General features: G+C 38.6%; 1 protein-coding gene across 1 annotated transcript in view; it reads left to right on the top strand.

Moving 5' to 3' along the window:
• Positions 1-5,649: 5,649 nt before the first annotated feature.
• Positions 5,650-25,306, top strand: part of C2H8orf34 (chromosome 2 C8orf34 homolog) — a 135,763-nt gene continuing 116,106 nt past the window's right edge. The window contains exon 1 of the mRNA XM_062568535.1: positions 5,650-5,718. Coding sequence (XP_062424519.1) covers positions 5,650-5,718 — 69 coding nt within the window. The remainder of the gene's footprint in view (positions 5,719-25,306) is intronic.

The following is a 25,306-nucleotide window of genomic DNA, read 5'->3' as shown; positions in this document are numbered from 1 at the left end:
GGGTGTTAGTGTTGCTGAATATAAATCTGGCCTGTTCATCTTTATGATAGTACTGAGAGCTCTGCTTATTAGGCTAACTTGTAGTCTTAGTTTGCTTCCTCATAATGCCTATCTGCGTTTTCCTGCACTGCACTTAAACTGTGAAATCTTAGAGCAGATCTGTCCTTGGAATGCATTTAATACATACAGTCAGGTCCTTCTCTATGATCAGTGTGCTCATAGCAGTGCTACTAGTACTTTGACCAGTGCATTATGTCTAAACTTAGCTGTATCCAAACAGAAGTAAAACAATTAGAAAAGTGCTAAAACTGGATATAAGTGAGAATAAAATCTTGAAAGAGTAAGAATTTCTACTAATCGCTGGATTAGTAATATGGCATAGACTTAATTTTTTGAAGTTAATGGATTTTTCTCTGAATACGATGAGAGAAGAGTGTTCCTAAAAAAGAAGATATTAGAAGGAGGAAGGTGAACGTTATGAATGAAAACAAATCATACAGTACATATGAGAATAAAAGGAGTCAAAGAGAGAGTCACCTATCCTCTGTAAGATGCACTGGATTTATGAATCTGGGATTTGCTAGTGATTCATGCTTGTCCTTACTGAGAGCTTGAGGATAATGCAAGCTTTTAAGTTCCAAAGGGTTCCTGTACTGCAGGGAACAGACAGTGTTTTACTTCAGAGACTGTTTGTGGCCAAGATCACAATACATAAAGGACAAAATATCCAAATACTTAGACAGGTTGAATGTACTGGGAGAATGATGATGCAAACCATCCTTCCTATTTACAGGAAGAGTGAATCTAGCCCAGATTTTAAAGTTGTATGGCTCTTATCTTGGTGTGAATGTGAAAACACAGGAAGGGTATTCAAAGTTACCTAAACTCAAGCTGATGCTTTTGGGGGATATTTTCATTTACTGAGGAGGTTTAAAAAAACTAACCAAACCAAACCAAATAAAAACGTCTACATCAAAGCATTAGCATGACCCTTTCAGTGACATTATTCCCAATTCTGTTTCAATTGTTTTTGACAATATAGTATCTGAGCAAAACCATTTTTAGGGAAACACTAAAGAAAGAAGCTAGATGGCAGCTTTCTAGGTCAGGAACTGCTAGACCTCCATTATTTTAAACAGCTTGAAGCACTGTAATATTCAGACAGTGTATGAGTGCTGCTCCAGAAAATTTTACAAAAGGGGTTGCAAAGGGTATGCTTTAGGAACAAAAAATATTAGCTCATGTATAAGACGCAGCAACTCAGGGATTTTATTTTCTTGAAGGTAACTTGAAATGAAAGAGATAAAAATCTATCTAAATCAAAAGATGGGAGATTTGGTGCATTTTTAAAGGAAATTTAAGTCACATTTTTCAAAAAACAAACATTCTGTAAGCAACTCTTTTAGTTAGCTGTTGATAAATGGCTCTCTTTCCTGTTCATGAAATAGATAATGACTTTACAGGGAATATCAAACTCAACAAAAACAGACTACGGTAATGGAAGACAATCCTTTTTTTATATAGTTATTACATATAAAAGAAAATGCTTAATCAAGGAAAAACCCACCAGGTTTGAGGAATATTGTCTTTTTTAATGTGACTGCTAGTTTTTTTTCCCAAATTGCTTTCTGAAAGGTTTAGTGAAGATTTTTAGTAGCTGAAGCTTAAAGCACTTAGTGAGAGCTACAAAGCCATGTACAGATCTACAATAAATTCATATACTGCTATTATAGATTTCTCTTAGACATTAATAAGTCTGTTTTGCACTTCAAATGCCATCTGGAAAAAAGGAAAAAAAAAACTTCCCACGGAGCATATGGATCAAATTTCAGCCAGCAGAGAGAAGATTGCTGACTTGGCACTGGGTATTTGTGACCCACAGGGTACCTTTACAGACAGCCAAGTCATCAGTTTCCTTTTCTGCTAGGCAGCTGACTTTTCTGAAGAATACCTTCTTTGCGTTTAAAATCAGAGCATTTTAGCTCTAGCAGTGATGAATGGGTACTGCAAGTGCCCATAACTTTGAAAATTCAGTGCTCAATGTTTGAACTGCAGCAATCTTATTCCTGACAAAACGGATGACATGACTGAAATTATGCAGCATACTGTGGTAGTTGGAAGTACTTCATGGGCCCCTACTCTACTAAAGTCCTTGAACTAAGTAAGTTGGAACACAAACAATGTACCAAAACAAGCCAGGTGACTGCAAGCTTTTCTTCCTTTGCTGAAAAGGGGAAGACGTGATGATAACAGTTGTGGTACTCAGATATTAAAGAGGTGGGCACTGCATAAGAACATGAATAGTGTTGCCACAAAGTTTTTAAAATTGGCTCTTTTTTTTCCCGTCTCCATGATATTTATCCTCTGACAGTTTCTATTTTGTGTGGTGCATGTAATTTGCACACCTTTTGTTTTTATAATGCCTCACTATTTCCCTGTGTGCAAATTCCTGCAGTCATTTCTGTTCCCAAGATTCACAGTCTCTCACAGGAGATATGCATGGTCTGTATGGCTTTTATATACAAGTAAACTCCTACGAATAATACTGTTCGGCTTTAAAGAAAACTATCTACAAAATAAAGCAAGGATCATAGGACAGCACAAAATGGGGACTATTTTATAGTTGGGTTGTAAAGTAATTTAGTGTGCAGTAGCTCATACAAAAAGATTGCTGAGAGTAACATAAAGTTACATGTGTTCCTAGCAGCATTTATGGTCCAAGAAGTTTTAAAAATATATCACGCTTCAATATTAAAATGAAAGTTTATTTTTAAAGAGCTGTATCAAATTTTTAAAACTTTTAAAGTATCTGATTTTAAAACAAGGTTTTCCCCTAATAGCTAAGGGGACAGAGGAGAAATATCCAGATCGCTGTGCTTATTTGCAAATACTCTATCATGCCACTGAGCCTGTGCTCTCTGCAGGAAACACCTGCACTCCTATAGTTCAGCAATCATACAGTTTTCTTGTTAGAAAGCCACTGGAGAATTTCAAGTAGAAAACAACAACTTCAGGCTTTTGGTGAGGAGCCATCTCCCCGACTGCCTAGTCCATGTCAGTAGATAACCTGCCTGTTAAATGTTATGGGAGCTGTGGGATTATGGGGTGCATCTGTTGAGAAAGCTAACTGTGCTGTGTGCTTTTGGCACCGGAAGCTTTCCCACCCACAGTAGCTTTGTTAGCATGTCCCTCAAATCAGATGGAACGTCTAGATTACATATCTGGGTGAGGATTAGCAGTTGGGGAGAAAAGCTCCAGAGAAATAGGTAGCAAAGATGACAACAGATTCCAGAAAGGAAGAAAACAAAAACAAAGAAAACCCCTTCAAGACCTTTAACATTTGAAGTTTTAACAACGAGATCTTAGGATCTAGATAAATTGCACAACATGCAATCATAGATAGTTATGCTGCCTTTAAAAGCTCCCTTTAAAAGTTCTGTTGTTTTCTATCCGTATTGTTGACAGGCTTGTTTCCTTTTTCAGTTCTCACGTTAGTTCATATAGAGCAGTAATTGTTTGCAGGTCCTGGTACAGTCAGGTCTGAGCAGGTGCAGAAATACTGCTGCTTTGAAAGGCCTCTTCTATATTGAGGGTTATAAAGACATATGCTCTGATTTTTGGATGATGGGAGGGCAGCATCATTCTGGAAAGTGTAAGACTTATCTCCTGGAACAGTCTGAGTTCTGGTGAGATTTGTGAAATTAAAAACATCCTCATCCGTTGGGAATCATTAGAGCCACTACAGAGAACCTGCATCACTAGCAATTATCATTATGATTGTATGATTCTCATTAGGTTGATTAAACCAGCTTAGGACTGCATTATTTTAGTGGCATCAGGCAAAGTAGCTGTACTTTGCAGGAGACTGTATCCTAAAAATCTGAGCTGATAGGTGTATTAGAAGACTTGCTAAAAACATATTAAAAATCCAAATAGTGGCTACTATAGAAAATAAAAACTCTGCCTCACTGAGTCTGGGATGAATAGTGATGCTGAGTGCATTCCAGTCAAACCACTCCAAAATCCTCCACTCTACAGCTTATGTTATAAGGTGCATGGCAAACTATCTTTATAATACACACACCTGACCTTCTTCTAGGTAAAGGGTAAGGTTTAGCTCAGTAGCCAGGGCTTTGAAGTCAAACAATACCCAATTGCTGTGGGAGCAGAACTCATGATCTTTTGACTGCTGACAAAATTCATCCTATTCTCTAATGGTGTTTGAATTGGGAGAGGCACTTGCAGAGCACTGCTTAATTGGGAGCAGGCAGACTGATTCAGCAGATGTGCTGAATGTTCCCAATACCTGGGCATTCTTCAAAGCTGTTATGTGTTTTTTTTTTTTTTTTTTTTTTTTTTTTTAAGTCATCTGAAAAATTAAGATGTGCCTTCTTTTAATGTTGATGTTTTAAGAGAGAAATACTGGTACAGGGGAATTAGTTCTTGCAGAAGAACAGAAGTGTCAAATCCTGGAGAACCATGATTTTGTTTGCTCTTCTCTGAAGAGGTAAAAAAATGGGTCTGACCCTGCTTCCAGAAAAGGTGAGGAACTAATTGCTTGAAGTGGAGAAAGAATAAATACTGCTTCATTGATGTAGACATTAACTTGCTTTTCCCTGAAGCTACCTGGAGACTTCTCATTTATTCCAGTGGGTTTTGGACAAGGGCCCTTAATTACTGTAGGGGACTCAACCTGCAACCAGCATGAACATCCTCATAGCTAGCTGAATTATTTTTTAGGGTCTAACCTGGAATTTCATCAGTATCACTAGAAATGCAGTATTTTAAGATTTAAACCTGATAAAGAACGAATGAAAAGCACTGGCTATAGCCTCAGCACATACTCTTCCCATGCTGCGAGGGGCTTTTTTACCTCCCCCCAGACCCCTCACGAGTTCACTGTGTGCCTGTGAGGCCTCTCAGGCGACCCCCCCCCCCGCCCCCTTCAGGCAACCTTAAACCTCGGGGAGAGGGTGAAGGGGGCGAGACGCGGGGTCACCGGCAGGCAGGTAGTGCCCCTAGATAGCGGGGACTCCGCTCCGCTGGGGGAAGGCGGGAGGGGAAGGCGGGAGGAAGAGGCACGCAGAGCCGCCGCCGCCGCCCTCCCCTCGCTCCCGCCCGCTCCCCTCCCCCTGCCGCCGCTCTCGTCTTTTGCGCGCGCGGGAGCCCGGGCGTTAACGGTCGCCAACGGCCGCGGCGCTGGGCCGCGCGCTGCCGGGAGCCCCCGGCCATTGGCTCTGGGGGCGGCGCTGTCGCTAGGGCGGCAGCTCGCCAGGAGCCGCTGCCGTTCCCGTAACCAAGGCGCTCCCAGAGACACACACGCACACACAAAACACTGAGCGGAGCCAGTTCGGGGGCCGCCTTTGCAGCTCTTCTCCTCCCTGCACCATGTTCCGCTGCTCCCTGAGGGCAGAGCCTGCCGCCCGCCGGCGGCTTGTGCTTAGTTGAGCGGGCGACTCACACTCACCGCGCTCCTCCTGCGCCCGCTTACCTGAGTTAGCGCCGTCCCCGGGACTTGGGCTGCCGCCCCTTCGCAGCGCCTGTCCCCGCTCCTGCTGTGGCAGCCCTTGGGCGGCGGGGGGAGTTCAGCCGGGAGCAGCCGCCGTCGCCGGGGTTGAGGAGCCTCAGCCCCCACCTCTGGAGCTCTTCATGGCGTCTCACCAGCAGACCAGGATCCAAGCCTACCTGGAGAAGAATAAGATCGGGCCCCTCTTCGAGGTAAGGCGCGCTCACGCGGAGGGCAGCGGTGGGGGCGGGGACGGGGGGCCGCCCAGAAAGCCCCCAGCTCTCCTCCTCCGGGGAGGCCCCGCGGGAGCGCAGGGGGGAGGTGAGGCTGAGGGTGCCTTCGGCGTGTGTCCGGCCGGGAAGCGGAGCGCGAGCCTTGCACACACGCGGCACTTCGGCACACGCTGCCCTCCCCCCGCCCTCATGCCTCTGACCGCATACGTTCCTCAGGAAAGATGATGCTCTTTTAGCCCTCGTGTCCCTCTTCCTCATCTCTGTGAACGTTGGAGCTCCGGGCGCCCCTTCCTGCCTCTCGCACACATGCTCCCTGGCCCCCTTCCCGGCCCTGTCCCGCCGCAGCAGCAACGCTGCCCCGTGGCAGTGGCCGGCTTCGTTTCCTCTCCACACACGTGCTGCCCCCACGGCCCCTAAAACAGGCGCCTCCTCGCCCCCACCCGCGGCCGTAGTCCTCGCAGGCGCCCCCGCAGCGCTCCCCGTGCCGGGCCCGGAGCTGCCGTTGTAGCCCCGGGGCGCTGCAGGGGCCAGTGGGCGCGAGGCCGCGCCGTGGTGGGACGGCGACCCCCCCTGCCCCGAGGGTGGGGGGCGTGTAATGACCCTGCTTCCCTGCGATGTGAGGCAGAGGTAATGCTCCCGAGTCCCGCCGTCTCTAGGGAGACAGCCCAGGGCGGCGCTGAGCGCCACGCCCGGGTGCCTCACGGCCCTGTGGGCGACACCTGAGGCAAGCAAGAAAGAAGAAGCGCACACCTCTTCACCAGGAAGTCAAACCTCGAACTGGGCACTTGGGAGTAAATTTATCTTACAAAAAGTCTGTGACGATGATGTTTTGTAAAATTTTCATATGCAGTCATACACTTGGGAGCGGTATTTTTGCTATAGATTTTCCTTGGTATTGTGAAGAAACATAGATGTTATTATTTATGTGCATAAACTATAAATACTTATAATTTGCAAAGGTATTAGAGCAATCACAATTGTTGCTATTCTAACATTCATTTTCTAATACAGTTTTTACATCTAAATGCACACATATTATACTCAGCGGTGTTATCCTAAGACTTGTCTTGTTTTTTCAGTATTTAACTTGTTCTCAGTCAAGCTTACTATATATGAAACCTGTGTATTGCTAGTTCAGTGAAGAAAATAGAGTGGTGGAGAGTGAGATAGAGTGTGTCTTCAGTATATGTTTTGAATGGCACTTGCAAACCCTTTTAGGAGTCAAATTTTGTTAGAAAACTAATTGCCAGTGGACTGGCAATTTTCCAATTCTTTATATTTTCCATGGACTGAAGCTCTTATTACCAGTTATGTTGGTTCAGTATTATAAGTGTTGGATATTTTCATTTCACAATAAAGAAGACCCTATTTGAAAGAACTGTAAGTGGATATGAGAGGACAGTTGGTGAGTTTTCTAGCTCTAGTTCTCACAAACACTTTGTGGTTCAGTTTCTGAACAGAAGACTGTTTTAATCAGTGCAGTTGCTAGGGCTATATAGCTAATGGATTCCTGTTTATTACAAAGGGAATTAAGTGCCCTGGTGTAGATGAGGAGATAGGCCTTTGATAGCTGTCATTTTCTCTAACTAAATTTTCTCTAACTATCCTGTTGTTTTACATATAAAAAGAAAAATCAAACAAACTTTACCAGACATTGCCGTTCTGAATCACTGTCCTTTAACCTGGTTTCTCGATAGTGTAAGATGCTCACTTCTATTAGTAAAATAGTAGGATAATTTAATTATCAACAATGGAGGAAAAACATGAAGAGGTTGTCTTTGTTATAGCATTTCTTATATCACTAAATATTTCACTAATCACTAATAATGTAGAGATTTCATCTTGCTAAAAAGAGCCTGTGGAAGGCTCTTCACATCCCTTAAACCTTGTAGACTGTCTACAGGTTGTTAGCATGCTCTGCTATACCGGAACGAAATTTTTATGCCAAACTTGCGTAGACCTCAATAGTAGGGAATGAATTTAAGATACAGGGCTGTAGCATTCATGCAGCTGGCAAAAGTTATTTTAATCTACAACACCGAGAAAAAAGGATCTTAACTGCTATATTCTCCGCTTCCTTAATAGCCACATCTTCTATCTAAAATCTCTTCATGTTTATTTCATTTTGGTAGTGTGTTTTTTGTTCTCAACAGTATTTTGGAGATCTACAACTTGTGCTTGATCTTATGGTCCTTAGTAAGGAGGAGGCATGTTTCTAAAGTTAATGAGAGCTCGTCAAAAACTATGCATAGGGTGAAGCTTATACTCTATACTAGTATTCCTATTGTATATAGAATTGTTGCATATTGGGAATGATGTATGTTCACAGTCTGATATATTCAGTAATACATCATTTTTCCACATCTGTAGACATTGTCATATCATGAAAAAAGACATGCACTTCAGCTTTCATTCAGAAACAACTGTCATTGTCTTCACACTGTTCCTAATAGGTTTACCCCACTTCTGGTTTTGATGCTAATGAATCACCCGTTGTCTTAGATGACAGCCATCTTTTGCAGTGAGTACTAATTTTCTAATACCAAGCCAGAACAGAGTAGACTTGAATTCAATTTTCTGCAGTATTATGTGCTGAGCAGACTATAATTGTTCAATATATACTTCAACATTTTAGGAAATGCGTAAAAAATAGTGGGTAACTGAGGGCAATCACAAGAGAGAAGAAAATGAACGAAGGAAACCGGGACTTTTTCAGAAGGCAAAGTGGTGATGCATAAGTAAATCATTGCACACCTGCGCAAATGAATGATAAGTGATCAGGAGTATCACTGTATATCTTAGATGATTATGCTGGCACAGTGAGCTGATGACAGGAATACTAGGCTGCTTTCTGATGATGTGTAATCACCCTATATTATGGTTAAGAGCTGTTGATGCTGTTAGTTTTCACTTGGTCATTCTGTTACAGTTGCTTGGAGTTTTTCTGATAACGTATCTTTTCTCCTTTCTGTCCTGTATTTTTTTCCCCTCTTTTACCATTTTTAGGACTTTCTATACTTTATTAGCCAGTAGCATCCACCTGTTCTTTGGGACTTCATCTTTTTTACCTTCAGCATATGTTGTTTATGGAGATGAGTACATTTTACTTCTTCATTGAAGTTTTGTGTGATTTGACACTTTCATTGTCTTTCTAATAAGAGAGAAGTATTCAAAAGAAGTACTGATATGTGAGATGCAGGAAGACTATAAGGCCCTTCCTTTGTTAAAAAGTTGTTTCTATCTCTGTATAAAGAACAGTAGGAGCAACCTTCTGGAAAAAGAATTAATGAGCTTATCAGACTGACTCAGCAGGCATCAGTCTCCTACTGATTACCAGTATCTTTTAATGGATTGTAGAAAGTCCTATCCAGCCAACTGTAAAAGATAATTCCCAGATTCTCTTGACCACAAACATTTTTATCAGTTAAATTCCTATTTATTGCTTAAAGGTGGGAAGGGAGATGAGCGAGAATTAGTGTGTACTTCTGAGACTGTGTCAATTTTGGAACTTCAAGACAGGTTTTAAGACAACCTAGATCCTTTATCACAATTTCCCCTCATTTAATGTAGATTCTCAAATCAAGGCTTTTCAAAATTCTTATTTAGCTGCTATTTCAGCTTACGAGTGCCTAAGGTTTTGCTGTGGTTAAAATTCTCTGTGAACCTACAGGCAACTTCTAAATGCCTCAAGCCATGCAGGCGTTGGTAACGCTGACAGTAATTTGGTCGTAAGCTAACCCTTTAAATTCTGTCAGTTTTCATGACCTGGCTCTTCCTTATCTTATCCTGGTTTGCAAGGCATTTTTTTTTTCATTTCAATTTTTAATTTTGAAAGCTTAGTCTTCTTCCTGTAAGAGTTTATTGGTGTCTGAGAATACTGTGGTTGGATACCTAGTTTAGATTTGAGGAATGCCTTCTAGAAATGCCTCTCTTCTGGGATTTTGTGGCAATACTTAGCATAGCACTACCTGATCTTTTTTTACATTGGACTCTTGGAATGTAACAAGAACTATTTCTGAGAAGAAGCTTCACTGTTGGTTTTTTTCCATCTTTCTGAAATGTGAACAGGAGGTGTGTGCTTAAAATTGACTAGGACAGAGTATTCAGAATCAGCACCCACTCATTTCTGTCTGAGTGAAGTATTGACCCACTTTGCGTTGTAAGCATCCAGTCCAACAAATTCCTTGTGCTAATAATCTCAATGAATAATCCTGATGCCTGTCAGTATCTATACTTGTAGACTTCTGTACTTCTCTGTCTCTTCAGGATGTCCTAGAGTTTTTTCCTATGAATTTGAAAGCTGGATCAGCAGTCTTAAGAATAAATTGCAGTAAATTTTTGAGAGCTCTGAAATAAATTTAGAGTTTTAAAATTTTCTTATTTATAGAACTGCAGCTAAAAAATTGAGCAGGTATACTATTGGCATGCAAACCAGAAAACTGTAATTCCTTTGTGCTGAAAAAAACCAAAACAACTCTTCTGAAAATAAACATACCAAAATGCAGGTTATCTATTCTCAGAGAAATGTGTGCTTGGCACTATAGTTTTTCATTTTGAACAAAATAAAGATGAAATTCATACTACCACAGTTAGCTTATTTCCTTTTAGCAGACAAAATTTCTGAATGAAATAAAAAAGGAAACTGTGTGTTATATTTAGTGTGTTTTTTTTTTTTCTAAATGAGACAGTATCATACATGTATATTATCCATTGACTTCCTATGGATAATTTAACTAAAATAACTTTTTAACTTTAAAAATAAATGTAAACTTGGACACTGCATTTATAGTGGACCTTGTGAGTCAATTTGTCAAAGTTTATGAGTGCATCTTGGTGTTTGGATCATTTTCTGAAGCAACTTTTGCCCTCAGGTCTTAAATATGCAGAGGCAGAGACTGTCAAACTGAGCATCTCTGTTACCAGTTTAAGATTTCTTGCAGTATCAAAATTGTTTTAAGGTGTAATATCTGTGAGTTAGATCATGGTGATGCTCTTACAGAACTATTTTCTTTTGGATTTGCTCAAATTATCTTTTATTTTGGTTTTATGCTTAATCAGTTAGATTTTGTTCCTAGCATGCAAAAGCCTACTGTGGATTGTGTGAATTTATACAGAGAAACATTTATTTTCAGGCAACTAGATGGAGCCTTTGAAAGACAAAGTTTTTCAGTAATTCATTAAGATAATTTTAGGTACAAAGTGAATGTTGTACTACTAATTCACATTGTTTCACCCTGCCATTCCCTCTTTCAGAGGAGCCAATAGAGCAGCTGTTTTTTGAAAGGGATGTGCAAACCACCAGTGATCTGAAAATGGCTCACAATGTTACACAGTGGGGGGTGGGGAAGCATAAATAAGATTTAACTTTTGTCAGCTGCTACAGTTGGGATTTGTGATAGCTTTCATGTGCACTGAAGTAAAAGACCTGCATGAGAAGAATGAAAGCAAAATGGAAAAAAATGCTCTGAGATGCACACGTGTCCTTTGCTTTTCAGAGTACTTGCTATTAGATTGCCTTAGATGGTTGCCTTAGCAAAGTTGTCTTTAAGACAAAACAAAGAGTGAAAACCCTAATAAAAACTATAGACAGACTCTTTTCTGTTAGCAAATAGCTCCATGAGTAATGGCTTTATGCTTTTTTCTTGGATTTTGTGGTGACCAGTAAGGTGCAGTAAAGTTGAGTGAATTTTTTCCATGGATGGGGCATTCAGAATGTGTCTGCTCTGTGGAATCTGAGCTTAAGAAAAGAGTTTCTTTCTGAGTGAGAAAAATAATGTGTTTTGTTCTTGCTATCTGACTACTTAAACTCATAACATTTGAAAGAACTTGCATTTCTGGCAACTCTGCTTTGGGGATTTGACTGAAATTACCCCAAAATTTTAAAAAATCAGTGGAAAGGGATAGTGAAGGAGATTACAGGTACAGGTGTGCACGTGTGTAGTCACAAATATGCACATGATAATCACATAAACCTTGTTTCCACAGTGGCAAAAATATTTCTGAAAAGAAGTGTGTGTGTGTGTGTGTTTTTTTTTTTTCAAATTGCCTTTTATTAGATTGCTCTTGGACAGCTTGTATGGACACACAATATGACTGATTTCTTTCTTTATCAAATGAATAGTAGTAATTAAATTTGATAATTGTATCTAAAATATAGAAAGTTAGAGTTAACTTAAAATGCAGGCTGCATAGTAGTTTCCTTTTCTTATATTAACTTTAAATGCTTTTAAACCCTCACAGTGACAATTAAATTGTTTCCTGAGAGGGAGAGCAGAAGGCATAACTAGTTCACAAAAAATTAATTATCATCAGAAGTATTGTAACAAATGTGGATTTTTAGGTAGACGAATGCATTTGTGTAGATTCTTACAGTCATTCTTGTTGCTTGTTCTTGTAAAAAGGAGGTATTGTGCATTTTTTGGGGAACGAATAAAAGGTATTTATCTTGAATTGTTGAACTGAGTGCTTGGATATATGTATGGTAATAGTTATTCCTATTGTTTATTCATGTATTGATTTTAAGCCACCCTGTTTATCTTATTCTTTGAAATAATTTTGCAACATTACATCGTTCTAAGTTTATCACTATTTTCTCACTTTGTAGCTGGGAAACTGAGGAGTAATTCTTAATGAAATTGCTCATCACCATGTACTAGCAGAGCCTCACTGCTCTGGACTAAGGTCTAGAGTTAACACGTATTTCTGTTTAAAATAAAATGCCATGACTAAGGTTTTTGCTGTAAGACATGCAGTGGAACAATGATGGTTTTGAATTCTTGTGTGGCAGCCGTTGTAGTAATGAATCAATCTGAATCAAAATAAGCCCATTATTACTACTATTTTTATTTTTGTCACATTATGAAGTCTTTTCCAAGTTTCAAATGATATTTAATACGTGGTGTTAAGTAAACTAGAAGTGAGCTCTTTTGTTTCTTTTGATTAATATACTCTTTTGTTAAAAAGGACAAATATAAATGTCCAATATTAAATACAAGAAACTTCTATAGTTTTAATTCAGTCTTCTATTTTTTCTTGTGTGTTCTTTGTTGTTGCTGGTTTATGCTTTTCCTGGTGTACTAGATGCTATCAATACCCCAGAGTCAGCATAGTCTTGGTATTTTGGATTTTTTTGCACCTCCTAGATAGAATATAATTCTGAAAGTTTTGGGTAGCCAGTCCCTTAAACAGAATTTCAACAGTATATAGAACACTTATGTACTGTTACAAAACAAGCAGATTTTTTAGCTTTTCCATTTCAGCATGGTATCTGTGGTTTACAGATTGGCTGAATGGACACAGATAGTGTGATAGAAGTGCTTGTTATTAGTGCTTGCTTCTCTTAGAATGGCGTTTTACAAGATGAAGCACTCAAAAAATGAGTTAAAGTGTAATATTCAAGAGCATCTTAGTATCATATTGTTTTACATCCCACTTCTAAAAATATTCTTTCCCTTTTTGTTCCAGCTCTTTACTTTCCACTTGCTCCTTTCCATTTTCTGTCTTTTCCATGTGTTTATGTTCTTACATCTTTTTAATTGAAGGTCCAGTCCTCCAATGGCCAAATGTGTATCTCTCGTTTCCTCATTATCAGTGCTGTTTTTTTTGCTTTTTTTCCTGCAGTTTTCCTCCATTGTTGCATTCCAGCATATTCTCTTGTTACCTATGTTACATTCTGAATTCTGTTTCCTTTTACCTTGTGGAATACCATGCTTTGCTGAGGCCATTCCCAGACACCAAACACAGAGAAGCAGGGACTAATAAGTCATTATGATTGGTCTTGTGATTTTTGTTGGAAAGCATATGTGCTTTTTGAATGATTGAGGGTTAATGGAGATATTTTATTATCTCTGGACTTGGGAGATAGCTTCAGGCATTTTTATATTCTGTAACTTCTGGACCAAAGACTGCCCAAAACCCTTAATGTCTGTACTATACAGATAAAAATGAGGTATTATCTACTGTATTTAGTATTCTCTCCCTTGCATGCAATTGCACTCTTTTCTTGTTCTCCTAGCTATGAAATATGAGGGAGGGATATCTTTTCTGTTACCAGAAACTGTGAGAAACAGTTGCAACCTTGCTAGAAGGAAAATTATTTTCAAATACAGTTGCTGTAGGAAAATGTTGACCTCTTGATGAAAGCACTGTGCTGTTTCAGACTTAGTGAAAGTAAATGAAAAGCAGCATCCATTTGATAGGATGAATAAAATTTGTAACTTTAATTCCAGGATGTACAAGGAGAGCATGATCATTTGAAAAGCACACCTATGTCTTGAACATGATCACCCAAAACATCCATATTTGCTCGGAATATGAAGGACAATGTCCTTAAAAGCTTGCAACAGACACCTTTTAATGTCTTAACTCCTATGGCAAGTGCCTGTATGTCATGCTGTGTTAATTTCTCTTTTGGCTACTCTGTTTCACTGAAATAGAGTAGTACCATCCAAAGATGTTCAGGCAGGGTTGTTAGGCTAAAGTTATACTGTATCTCTGGTTTGGCTTTTCTGTTATTTCCGCAGCTTTCTTCCCCTGTTCACATAACATGCAAAGTATCATCTTGCGCTAAACGTTTATTATACTTTCCAGTGAAACACCTGAGTTTTGAACATAACCTTACATTGCAATGTGAGGAAAATGTTACAATTATAGGAAGTGCCTATACAAAACAAACAGTATGTATAAATTTGCTGATATATAATATGTAGAGGACTATTTTCCCTCAGTCATCTCTTACAAAATTCTTGTCCATATGGAGAATGGAAATTGTTACCTTCTTGTGTATTTACGTGAAGGATTCTTTCTCTCTCCTCTTTCTGCCAGCTCCCTGCAATATTCAGCAAATGAAATCATTCTGTTCACTCACCAGATTTCTCTATAGTAGCTGGAACAATAAGCTTATCAGGCTCTTTTGTTGGTTTCTGGAGGAGCTCTTTTCTGGGGCAGGAATCATTAGAATTAGGGTCTTTCAGCTGTGTTGAAGCCTTTTTAGATGAATCATTCCTCCCCTGATAGATTGTTTTACTCCAGGTACTCTGGAGTCAGAGATTCTGAGGCTGATTTGGTAGGCAGTTGCTGCAGGTCCCACTCATGTTCAGCTGTGGCTGCTCATTTCAACTATTTTTGTTCAAGCACTGGTGGTTGTCTGATATTGCCAATATCCAGTTTGGAGAGTTGAAATGGAACAAAAGGAATCCTAAAAAAATGTGAATGTTGGTTTAGCTCAGTGGCTTGGCATGTGGTGTGATGAGGAGCACGTCATTGGATCTAGAGAAAAAGTAAGAGTATGTGGCCAGAGGGTGAGGGGAAGGAGAGAAGCATAGTTACTTCTTCCTGTATAGGAGAAGCCTAAAGCTAGCTTCATATGGCTCATACCTTTTAAAGGTGCAGCTCCCTTTAGGGGAGGGGAACGCCATGGAGCTCAGCCTGTGTGTGAAGCCTTCTGTGAAGGAATCACAGCAGCAGAGGGAATTTAGGAAATATGACCTAATGGATTGGGTGGAAATGGACCACACAAATGCACTGAGTGTGGAAATGAGAAATGATAGGAAATGAAAAGGGATGAGATGATAAAGATTAATGTTTTCTTATAATATCAGTCCCTAGAGTCAAATGGTTACCTGGAATCTCTTCTTTCATTTTTTAAAGTAAAGTTCTAGTGCTATGCTGAAAGCATAACTGAAGAATGAGAAATACAGAGGAAATACAAGAAATTATAACTTTTGATCATGTTCATGTTTTTTAGCACGTGATTTATGCCTTTAATAATTGATCTTGGCCATACTGCTTGAGTATATATTTTCCAGGGAATTAAAGATGCTCTTAACATTACTATTAATACTGGCTGCTGTGACACGAACTCTTCCATCGTATGTTGTGTTGTACTCCAATGTGATAGCATTGCAGATAGCATTGCATCTCAGGTGATATTCCTGTGATTACCTGGAGGGGTAAACTGATGATTGTGAAGGATTCTCTGGTCAGATATCCATCTCAAAGAAAGAAAACCTGAATGATACTTAAGTTCCATGTTTTTTTGGTACACTAACACAGAAGAAACACGCTCTGAACTGTTGATAGCAGAATTTTTCCTAGAAGTCTAAATAAGTTAAGCTGGCTCTTCTGGAGACTAGGGAAATGGTCATAGAACTGAAAAGGAAGGATACTTTCATTTGGAGATAACTTAGGAGAGAACATAAGCAAACAATTATGGATAAGCAGGTTAGTAATGTGATGAATTCTGTGACAATTTTGTAGAGGTAGAATTATGGGGAAAGGGCGTAGATAAGGCTAGAGTTTAATTTGAAGAAGGAGGAGGAATTTGGGAGAGGACAAGATTACTTGATTTATATGACTGGTATTATTGGGATTTGTCAGATTGAAATATTTGTGTTTGTATGAGTGCACACACTATGCAGTGCATGTAGGTGCTCTGAAGCATCAGGGCATACCTGAGAATACTATGTGTGCTGTACAAACATGCTGTACAAATGCAGTAAGTGCTCTATGTTCCTGTTCAGTCACATTGTTTTAACTACACATATCCAGGCCAATTGGGCATGACATGCTCGATCCACCCAATGTGACCTGGGTATGTGTCTTCCTAAATATTTTACAGATTCTTGGCCTTACTTCTGTAATGAGAACAAAGAGGGCACATCCAGAGAAACACAAGCTGAGGACAATAGTGCATTTTTTGCAGATGCAGAGATTCCTTTGTGAGTGCTACCATGACGTACTACCCATTATTGCTGTGAGGATGAACTCTGCACATGATTGACAGTGGAGAGAAAGCAAGCTACAACTTGCTCAGTGTAAAGACATAGCCCATTGCATGATGTAGAGCCCTCAGGAAAGAACTGTATTTTAGAGCTCCATCTAAGCACCTCGTAAGAGCGTCTTGGTTCGGAATAATGCGTGTAGGTAGTCTACTGCAATATGTAAGGTAGCGAAGCTGTCAGACTAGGGCTCAGTGCAGATGAACCAATACAGAGGAAAGCAAAGATGCACAAAGAGAAGACAGAATTAGCTGGGAAACAGATTTAATCTAGACTTCTTATCCTATGAAGTAAGAATACCTGAAAGAGAAAGATAGCACAGAAGAAAAAGGAACAAAGGTAAATAAGAAACTCAAGAAAATTTATTTTCTTCTATGTTTCCCTATGATAAAAGAAAAAAGGATTAGAAGAATGAAGTTGGTTAAAATGAAGATTGGCTTACCATTTACTTAAATACCGAAGAAAAAATTAGTCATTAGAGGAAGTAGAATGTACAGTAGCCAGGGTCCTGAAATGGCAGTCTGCTATCTGACTTCTGTTCCCACTTCTACTACTGATGTCCTGCTGCATTGCTTAGATGTATTATTCTGTGCTTGTGTTTACGCATCCTTTGTCTGTCTTGTTTATCAGCACGAGACTGCAAACTCCTTTGGTTCTCGCAGTTTTCATATGGTTTAGGAGTTTTCTCAGCAACGCCCTGAGCTCATTCTGGCATTTATACTTCCTGTTATTTCTTTGTACTGTCTCAATGCCTAGTAGTGCTATTAATCCCACTAATTGATACCATACATTTAAAAAATTGATTTCTTCTCCCCTCTCCCTTGCTTAGTGTGCCCATTCAGAACAGTGAGAAGTCTCAAGGCTGCACTGCAGTCCATGTGAGCACGTTCTGTTCCCACAGGGAGCTCTGCTGTAGTTGATGAGGCCCTGATTTACAAGAGTAAGGCCTTAGCTTGTAACCAGGCAGATCTACTCTTCCATTAAATTACAGCAATCAAACCATCAGAAAGCTTTAATTGGACAATCACTGCCATGGCTGGGATCTTCGTTGTGTAAGAAACAAACCAGTAAAAATATGTGCAAGTGCTTTGCGGGCATTGTTTTCCTAATAAAAAGAGTTAGAAAACGAAGTTAACAGTGCTTTCGCTGGTATTAAAAATAGCATTACAATCCAAAATTACCTTAGTCACTAAATAGATCTCGGCTTCTGAAAGTGAAGGGATTGCTAATGGCCAAAGCCATTGGAGTCTTGATGGTAGACATACCTGATGTGAGATGATGGGCCTAGCTACAGTTAGAAGTACAGTTCAGTGATCCTCCCCCCCTAAAAATCACTTTTACTAGCAATTTAAAGTTCTAAATTGTTAATACACTAATATTTTACTTAAATATGTGATGAGAACATCCACTTAAGGCTGTAGCTTTCTTGGAGAATATACTCCTTTAGTCTTTCATTTCAGAACATGGCTCAAGAGGACAGCTAATGGATGTACCAGTTACTGTTCTGTGTAGCTTAGTGGGGGTGTGTTGACCGCCTCTGATGATTTACCTGGAGGGGATACTCCAAGGTGAAAATGACAATTTTTGGAAATATACCAGTTTTGTCTATATGCTACTGTTACTTTGCTTGAGTGGGAAAGTAAATTAAAAAATGGATCCATGTGATTTAAATATTAGGATTCACCATTTATGATGACCTTTTTTAAAACTGTTCGTGTTTTTTATTGCTATTTTTTTCTCCTGTCAAAAATATTTATTCATTAGTTTACACATTCATTTTTTTCCATATTTAATGCTTTTTTGCATAGAATAAGAATGGCTTTAATATTGCTGTAATATATGTAACATAGTTAACCTATAACTTACAGAGTAAGTTTACCCGATAAAGAGTCCTGCTTATGTAAGCTGATATTTATTTAGCTGTCCCCATTATCTCAGACCTACTTTAGTTGTGGGCATGATATGGTGTCAGCCTTAAGCCTGTGCGACCAATGCACTTGCTCTCCCAAAGGCCAAACAGCATCCTGCCAGTTCAGAGACTTTTTGCAGCTCTTTTTTGGCATAGTTCTCAGTTTCTCAGTGTTCTTTAAAGCTAGTGCGAGTGAATTTTTTCACATTTTTTATTTAGGTGAAGATTCTGTAAAGACTTGAGCCTACAAGTAACTTTTGAACAGAACAAATCATGAGTAATCCATGAGAAAAATCAAGAAGATAAAACTACTTACATGCTTCATCTTGTTTCCAATAGCTTTATATACAAATTTAGATTTCAGTGAATCTCATTTCAGTATGTGAATCATGAAGTACTGGTGCTATACCAAGAGATAAAAAGGAAAAAGATAAAATAATCTGATTCAATAATAGCTGGGTCACTTACGTGTTAGTTAATGTCTTTTTAATACACTTTTTTTTTGTGTGTGTGCTTAGGATGCAAGGTATGCTACCTCAAATTCCTTTGTAAGGACGTGCTGCTGAGCAGATGAGAGTAAGTCTAAGAAAGTGAAATTTATAGTCATTATTTTTGGTAGGTAGTGAGTTGAGCAGTAATGTGCAAATTAAATCTGAGCAGATCTTTTTTTTTGTTCCTTTTTGTTCTTACTGAAAAGCATAGTTTCTTCAAGTTGTGTTAGAGAATATGTTTTTAGAAGTAATACGTGATTACTTTGGTTCACTTTTTTATATTTCTCACAGTAAGTTTGTGTCAGCAGTTTCTAAACCTAACTTTGAAGTTTTTTGTTTTTTACTTTGAAGCTTAATTATTTTTAACACAGGAAATAAGATTTGAAACAAAGAAACAAGAAATTTATCCAAATAGAAAATGAAGAAGACAGAACTCAGTTATGTGCAGTTGTAAACCAGAGACAAATGCAACCCCAACTTGAAAGACAATCTGCAGCAAGTGTGCAGGTGTACAGTGCTGAGTGCTTAGAACGTGCATTTGGCATTGGACCATCCCTTATGTTAAACCTGTGCTGGGCTGTGTCTATCATACGTTATCAACAAAGTTTGATATATTCCTGTGCAGAATACAACGGACAAGCTGTTCTTCTGCATAAGCTCTTTTTTTCCTTCATTTGTTGAGGAGAGGAGTCATTTTCCGGGGGTATGCTTTTTCTGGATGTGATCATCAGACATCCAGCCCCTGAGGAGGAAGTGTCTCCATGGTGCTCCAGAGGAAGGGAAGCATGCTTTGCAACATGCTGAGTCTGAACGGCTTGGGAGTGGGGTAATAGGCTTGTCTTCTGTCTCCTCTGATGACGATCATTAACTCTCTCTCTGATTTGTAACATCACTTGTATAAATGGAATTGTATGCTGGTTATAGAGGTATTTTTTGGCTCTGTAATTCCAGTAGAAAAACATGGGTGAAAAATTCATTCAAAGGATGGTTCCATGCAACATGTTTTAACTGTGCTTTGGCAAAGAGAATTAATATTTGGATATGCAAGTAACTTGATTACTTTAATGGAAGACTGTCTGATACAAGTGTTCAAATTGAATCTTCTAGAATTAAAATAAAGCGTAATATTTCTTATATGAACAAAGCCAAAGATTACTTAGACATCAGTGCTGTCCTTAGAGCGACTACAGAGTTAAGCCTGCCATTCTTGTGTTTTCATGCCTTTTAGGAAATACTGTGGTGACTTTTTCTGAGTGCACTTGTACACTTGTACAATAGGAATAGGTTTTCCTTTCTATGTAAAACAAGATATACAACTGGTGAAGAACTCCATTATCTTGATGTTATATTTTAATCTGCTGGCTTCAGCAAGGAAGAAGTACCATACTGGGCCAGAAATTGTTCAGACGCATTGCAGAAGAGAACTCTTGCTCAAAGATTTTAGAGTTTTGTTTCAAGGCAGCACAAAGCAGGTAGATGAGGTAAGCAAATAAATGTGTTGATGGGATCTTGGAGGAACAGTGGTACTTGCTTTCATTTTTCAGAAGATAAGCTGAGTGTCTGCATTGTAACTCTAGATTTGTCTTTGTAGAAGCAGTCAATTATGCAGCTTGCTGTTCATCTTTAGTAGACTATCTGTTCTGTAGGGTTCTAGCCTTAGACTTGCCAGGTCTGTGTGTGCTCAGACCTTGACACTGAAGTGTCTACTTTTTCGGGAGAATCCCAGAACCATGATCTGGACATTGTTCTATAACCCTGGGCCATTTGCAAGCAGAGACAGAGGCATGAGGCAGCAACTGCTTGTACCTCCACAGGCTTCAGGCAGAGAAGTGAACCTGGTAGTGCCTCTGGGAACCAGTTTGGGAACCCTGGAAGGGTCAGTTTGGGAACCCTGGAAGGATGGCTGGGAGAGTGTGATACATGGCAGCTCTAGGCTCAGGGTTCATGTTTTCTTTCCTTAGCATTCCTGATTTTGCATCTCTCATACATGATTCTTGCTGGTACACATTGCAGTCTAGATCTGAATACTTCAAGCATGCACTGTTTAGGTCAAAATGGACTTCTCTGTGTCTTTTTCCCCGTATAGAGCTGTGCCCAATCTTCAGTATTTTTTCAGTTTGAATATCATGACATTCATTCTCAGAATGAGAGTTTCTCATTCTGCTTTGAGCAGAAAAACTATCCTATTTTAATTTGTCTTGGAATGAAGAGATTATCCATGAAGGCAGAAAATGTTAGTAATCTGTCAGAACTTTGAAAATAATATTAAGAAAATAAAAAAGATATCATTAAAGCGGTTTCTTTGCCTTCTCGCTTGCCGATAGGGAAAGTCATACAAGTAATTTTGGCTCAACTGACAGATGTTAAAAGTGCATATGGAAGCAATCACAGCTGGATTTTATTTCATGTTGAACTGGAATTATTAACATATTCCCAATTGTGGCTGAAGATAAATGCAGGTACATTAACACTCAACAGAAATATGACAGATGCTGGTATCCCGTGGTAGCACGTAACACACAGAAGTTCCCCGTGAGTATAAAAAAAAATAAACAATTTGGTAACGAATGCCAATGGATAAGTTAAAATAACTGCTAGTGTAAAAGTGTTCCTTAAAATAGTAAGTGGAGAGATTTTTTTTAGCCTTTTGCACATAATATAAGTTATGTAAAGCCAAACTGATTATGACTGTGTGCGCTCATAGATATTTGAGAGCTATCGGATATCTGCCTGCAGATATTTTTCAATGGCTTTGATGATTATTCTGACAACATACTGTGTATCTTTCACTACCTGTAAAAGGCAAATTGATATGACCTTTACTGTGGTGAAAAAAAGGATATAAGTAGCTTTAAATCAGTCAAGTGACTACTTCTAGGTGAAATAACTTTTTGTATTCTTAACGTGCTATGTTAAACTGACTTGATCAATACTTGGCCTCATTTAAAGAGTTCCAGACATATACGCAATATGTAAATTCTGCAGATATGAAACAATCTCTTGTATTTTGCTCGAGTAGAAATGAATTTCCATATTTTCCTATGGCAACAAATTCTGACCTTTCCAATTAAGAAATCTCTATTGTATCAGTGCATACTAAACATTTAGTTCTATTTAAAAACTGCCTACAATGTTGGTATTAAGTCTCATGAGACCCAGTTAATTTATCACTGGTAAATAATAGGAAATTAAGATACGTATCTGAATAGATATTCATCTATTCAAAGTATATGAATAAAACTTTTAATTAGACTGACTATTACCAACAGTTGTTTTGGTGCTGTATTAAAGGAAAGTCTCTAAATGACGTAATTTAAATAAAAAGCTAAGCATCAGGGAGTATATGTTAACCTCACTGGATTTCTTTTTTGATAATCCCTACTGGAGCACGTTTAGGTTTAACTTACGTAGGCAGCAAAAGTCAGGAAAATTAAAATTTTATTAGAACTTCCCAACTCTGGACTGTGGTCCAAACTCCCATTCTTCATTTGATATTACTGCAATTGCTGGCTATTAATTGAACTTTCATATGAATATTTTAAAAATTCTTGATTAAGATTAAAAAATTCTTAATGCAATTTTAAAATTATTTTAGTAAATAGAACTAATACAGAATATTAAAAAACTTAGACTCTACACATTGGCCAGGAGATTTTTTTTTAAACATCCTCTCATATTTGTCTTTTTATAGGACTTGAATAAATGTAATTTTGTGGTAATGTAATGTAGTAATGTTGTACCCTTTTTCCTCGGGAAAGGTAATACTGTTTTGTCTTTTACAAATTATACAAGATATACAGTATCTTGCTCCAAAACCTGTAAGAATAATCATTACAGTGTGTCTGCTAATGGATATCTGATAGCCCTGAGTTTTAATTTTTCTGCCAATGTGGGTTTGATGTCAACATGTTTATCATATCTATTATGCTATGGCTGTATATTACATGTTACTGACAGATACTGGTGAAATGTGTGGAAGACATGCAAGCAGCAGTTTCCACAAGCAAGGTTCATATTCTGGAATAACCATTATGTCAAGGCTCTGTTTAGAATCAAGCTTTAATGTCAGAATGGGATTTTATTGTAGAAGTGGCGCTAAGTTAAAGGGATAGCTTACCGTTCATAGTTCTAGAGTTGCAGTTATGTGATTTCTCAAGGTTTCCTTTTCTGAAGAAGCTACAAGGCAAAATTTATTGACGGCCTGATCCAAGGAATGATTTGACTGTAGCTACAAGCCAGACTGCTAAAATTCCAGTGGAATACAAGTTTTGTTAGTTGCATTTTTAGATTGTGTCACTGCAAGGGTTTGCATGTTAAGCAAAATGGTGATTCAGAAACTGCATAAAACAAGCAAGAACTGACCTGTAGTAATAAATGCAAAAGCACAAAGAAGGTTCTGAAGTCTTAGCCAGCTCTAGAGCTTTAGTGTCAAGTTGCTGTTTTAAGCTTGTGTTGCTGTGCACATAGACACAAAGTTTTGAATGCTCCTCTGAGAGGTGATACTAGCAGTGTTTCAGAGATTAGTTTGCTCTAGAAACCTTCCTCTAGAAAATTTCCTTCCACAGCTGGAAGTGAAAAAGCTCTCCAAAGTGCCAGGAGACTGTGTCAATATTTTATCTAAATGCTATTTAATAGCTGCTAGTTTGTATGATCTTGCATGTCCTTATGTCACTGCCTGAATTCCCATTTATTTATTTTCTGTGCAGTAGCACAGGTGTAGCAGGCAGCATGGAAAGTTTCTTTCCACTGATACAGCATATCCAGGAGTTTAAACAAAATCCTGTGTGGTGAGGACTGTGAATTTGAATTTCCTCAGGCTGATACTAGCTTTATAGTATATAGGTTCCAGTAGCCTGACTGAGACCTAGATGTCATCTGCAGGTAGCAGGTATTGGGGCCTATTATTGTACATATGTTAGTCGTGGTCAGAAAACACCGACTACATCAGACCTCACAGGAATCTTAGCTGTCAGTCTGTCTAGACTGCATCGGGTTTTGCAGGATCTGAAAGACATGTTGCTGTGATTGAGAAAGCTCTGCTTAATGTGAATGGTGAGAAAAGTAGACTTTCGGATGATTAGCAGATGAAACAAACTGACATTTACTGAAAAAATAAGGTGGTCTGAAAGTGGGAGCTTGCTGAGTCACAATGCATTCCGGTAACTTAGGTACCAGTTATTCTATATTTTGTATACACCTCTTTTTTTTTGTCTTTAATGTCCCTTAGGCTCCTAAAGATGTCTCAATCACACTTTGGTACCATCTTTAATGAAACTGAGCTTTGAAAGTTTGTATAGGCAAGTGTTTATATATACATATATATGTGTACATATTTTAAGAGTCTTAAAAAAAATTATTTGCAGCATCTTCTTTGTTTGCCAAAAATGTTTGTGGGAATTACCTTCCTTAAAATTGCTTTTCTGTCCCAGGAGGTGATTCTTCCTTTTAAACATCTAGCAATTATCAAATTTAACTTCTTGAACTTTTTTAATAAAGAAAACTGTGATTACGTGATTACCTTAGCCTGCAATATGTATCCTTGGAAGTCTCTTTTAGATCTCGTTATCTTCTCCAGCACTTGAGTGTCTAACCTCCACAACAGTTTACATTGAAAGATTTTATTACGTGAACAGAAGAAATTATGTGAACAGAAGACCCTGTAATGGCCTTAGAAAACCAATATTCTAAACCAATATTCTAAATCCATTTTTTATGTTATTGCAACTTTAACTGAGATATGTTTGTAAATCTTCAAAGATTATAATCTTCTATATTTAACAGATCTCCAACTTAGAGAAGCTCAAGTTAATCTATGTGAGTCCAATCCCATTTATAAAACTGAAATTCCCTCTCATTTTTGCTGCTTTTTCCCCATGAGATTGCCACACCTTTGTATGCAGCAAAGATGTAGACTTTTGTTTATGCTAACTGAATGTTCATGGATATTTTCCACCTGCCACCTCATTCGGTCCAACACTGCCCGTTCAGTGTTGTTATTTACATTGTACTTCATAGCATTTTTCCCCAAGTATCCCATTACATTTACTAGCGTATATTGCGTAGTATCTCATTACCAAGCATTCTAAATCCTCCAGTGCCTAATTGTTTTTTGTATCTGAGGAGAAAAACATTATGTACTTTCAGACATTGTAAGAAGCGGTTCTTATTGGCAGGTTTGCATGGATCTAATTAGTAAGAACTTTAGGAAACTATTGCTTTCTTAAAAATGGAATATTGAAACCAATCTTCAGAGGTAAATGTTTGATTAAAGAGAAGTAATCATATTTTCAGGGCATCTTGAGAACTGGAGCTCATTAGAGCCCTAGCACTGAAGAAAGAGGTTTGTATCTCCACCTTTTTCAGGTATTAGCTAGGACAATCTCGATAAA

Source organism: Rhea pennata, chromosome 2, assembly GCF_028389875.1.
Source record: "Rhea pennata isolate bPtePen1 chromosome 2, bPtePen1.pri, whole genome shotgun sequence".
Lineage (NCBI taxonomy): Eukaryota > Metazoa > Chordata > Aves > Rheiformes > Rheidae > Rhea > Rhea pennata.
Note: the sequence above shows the minus strand (reverse complement) of the source record. Positions and strands in the feature narration are given on the sequence as shown.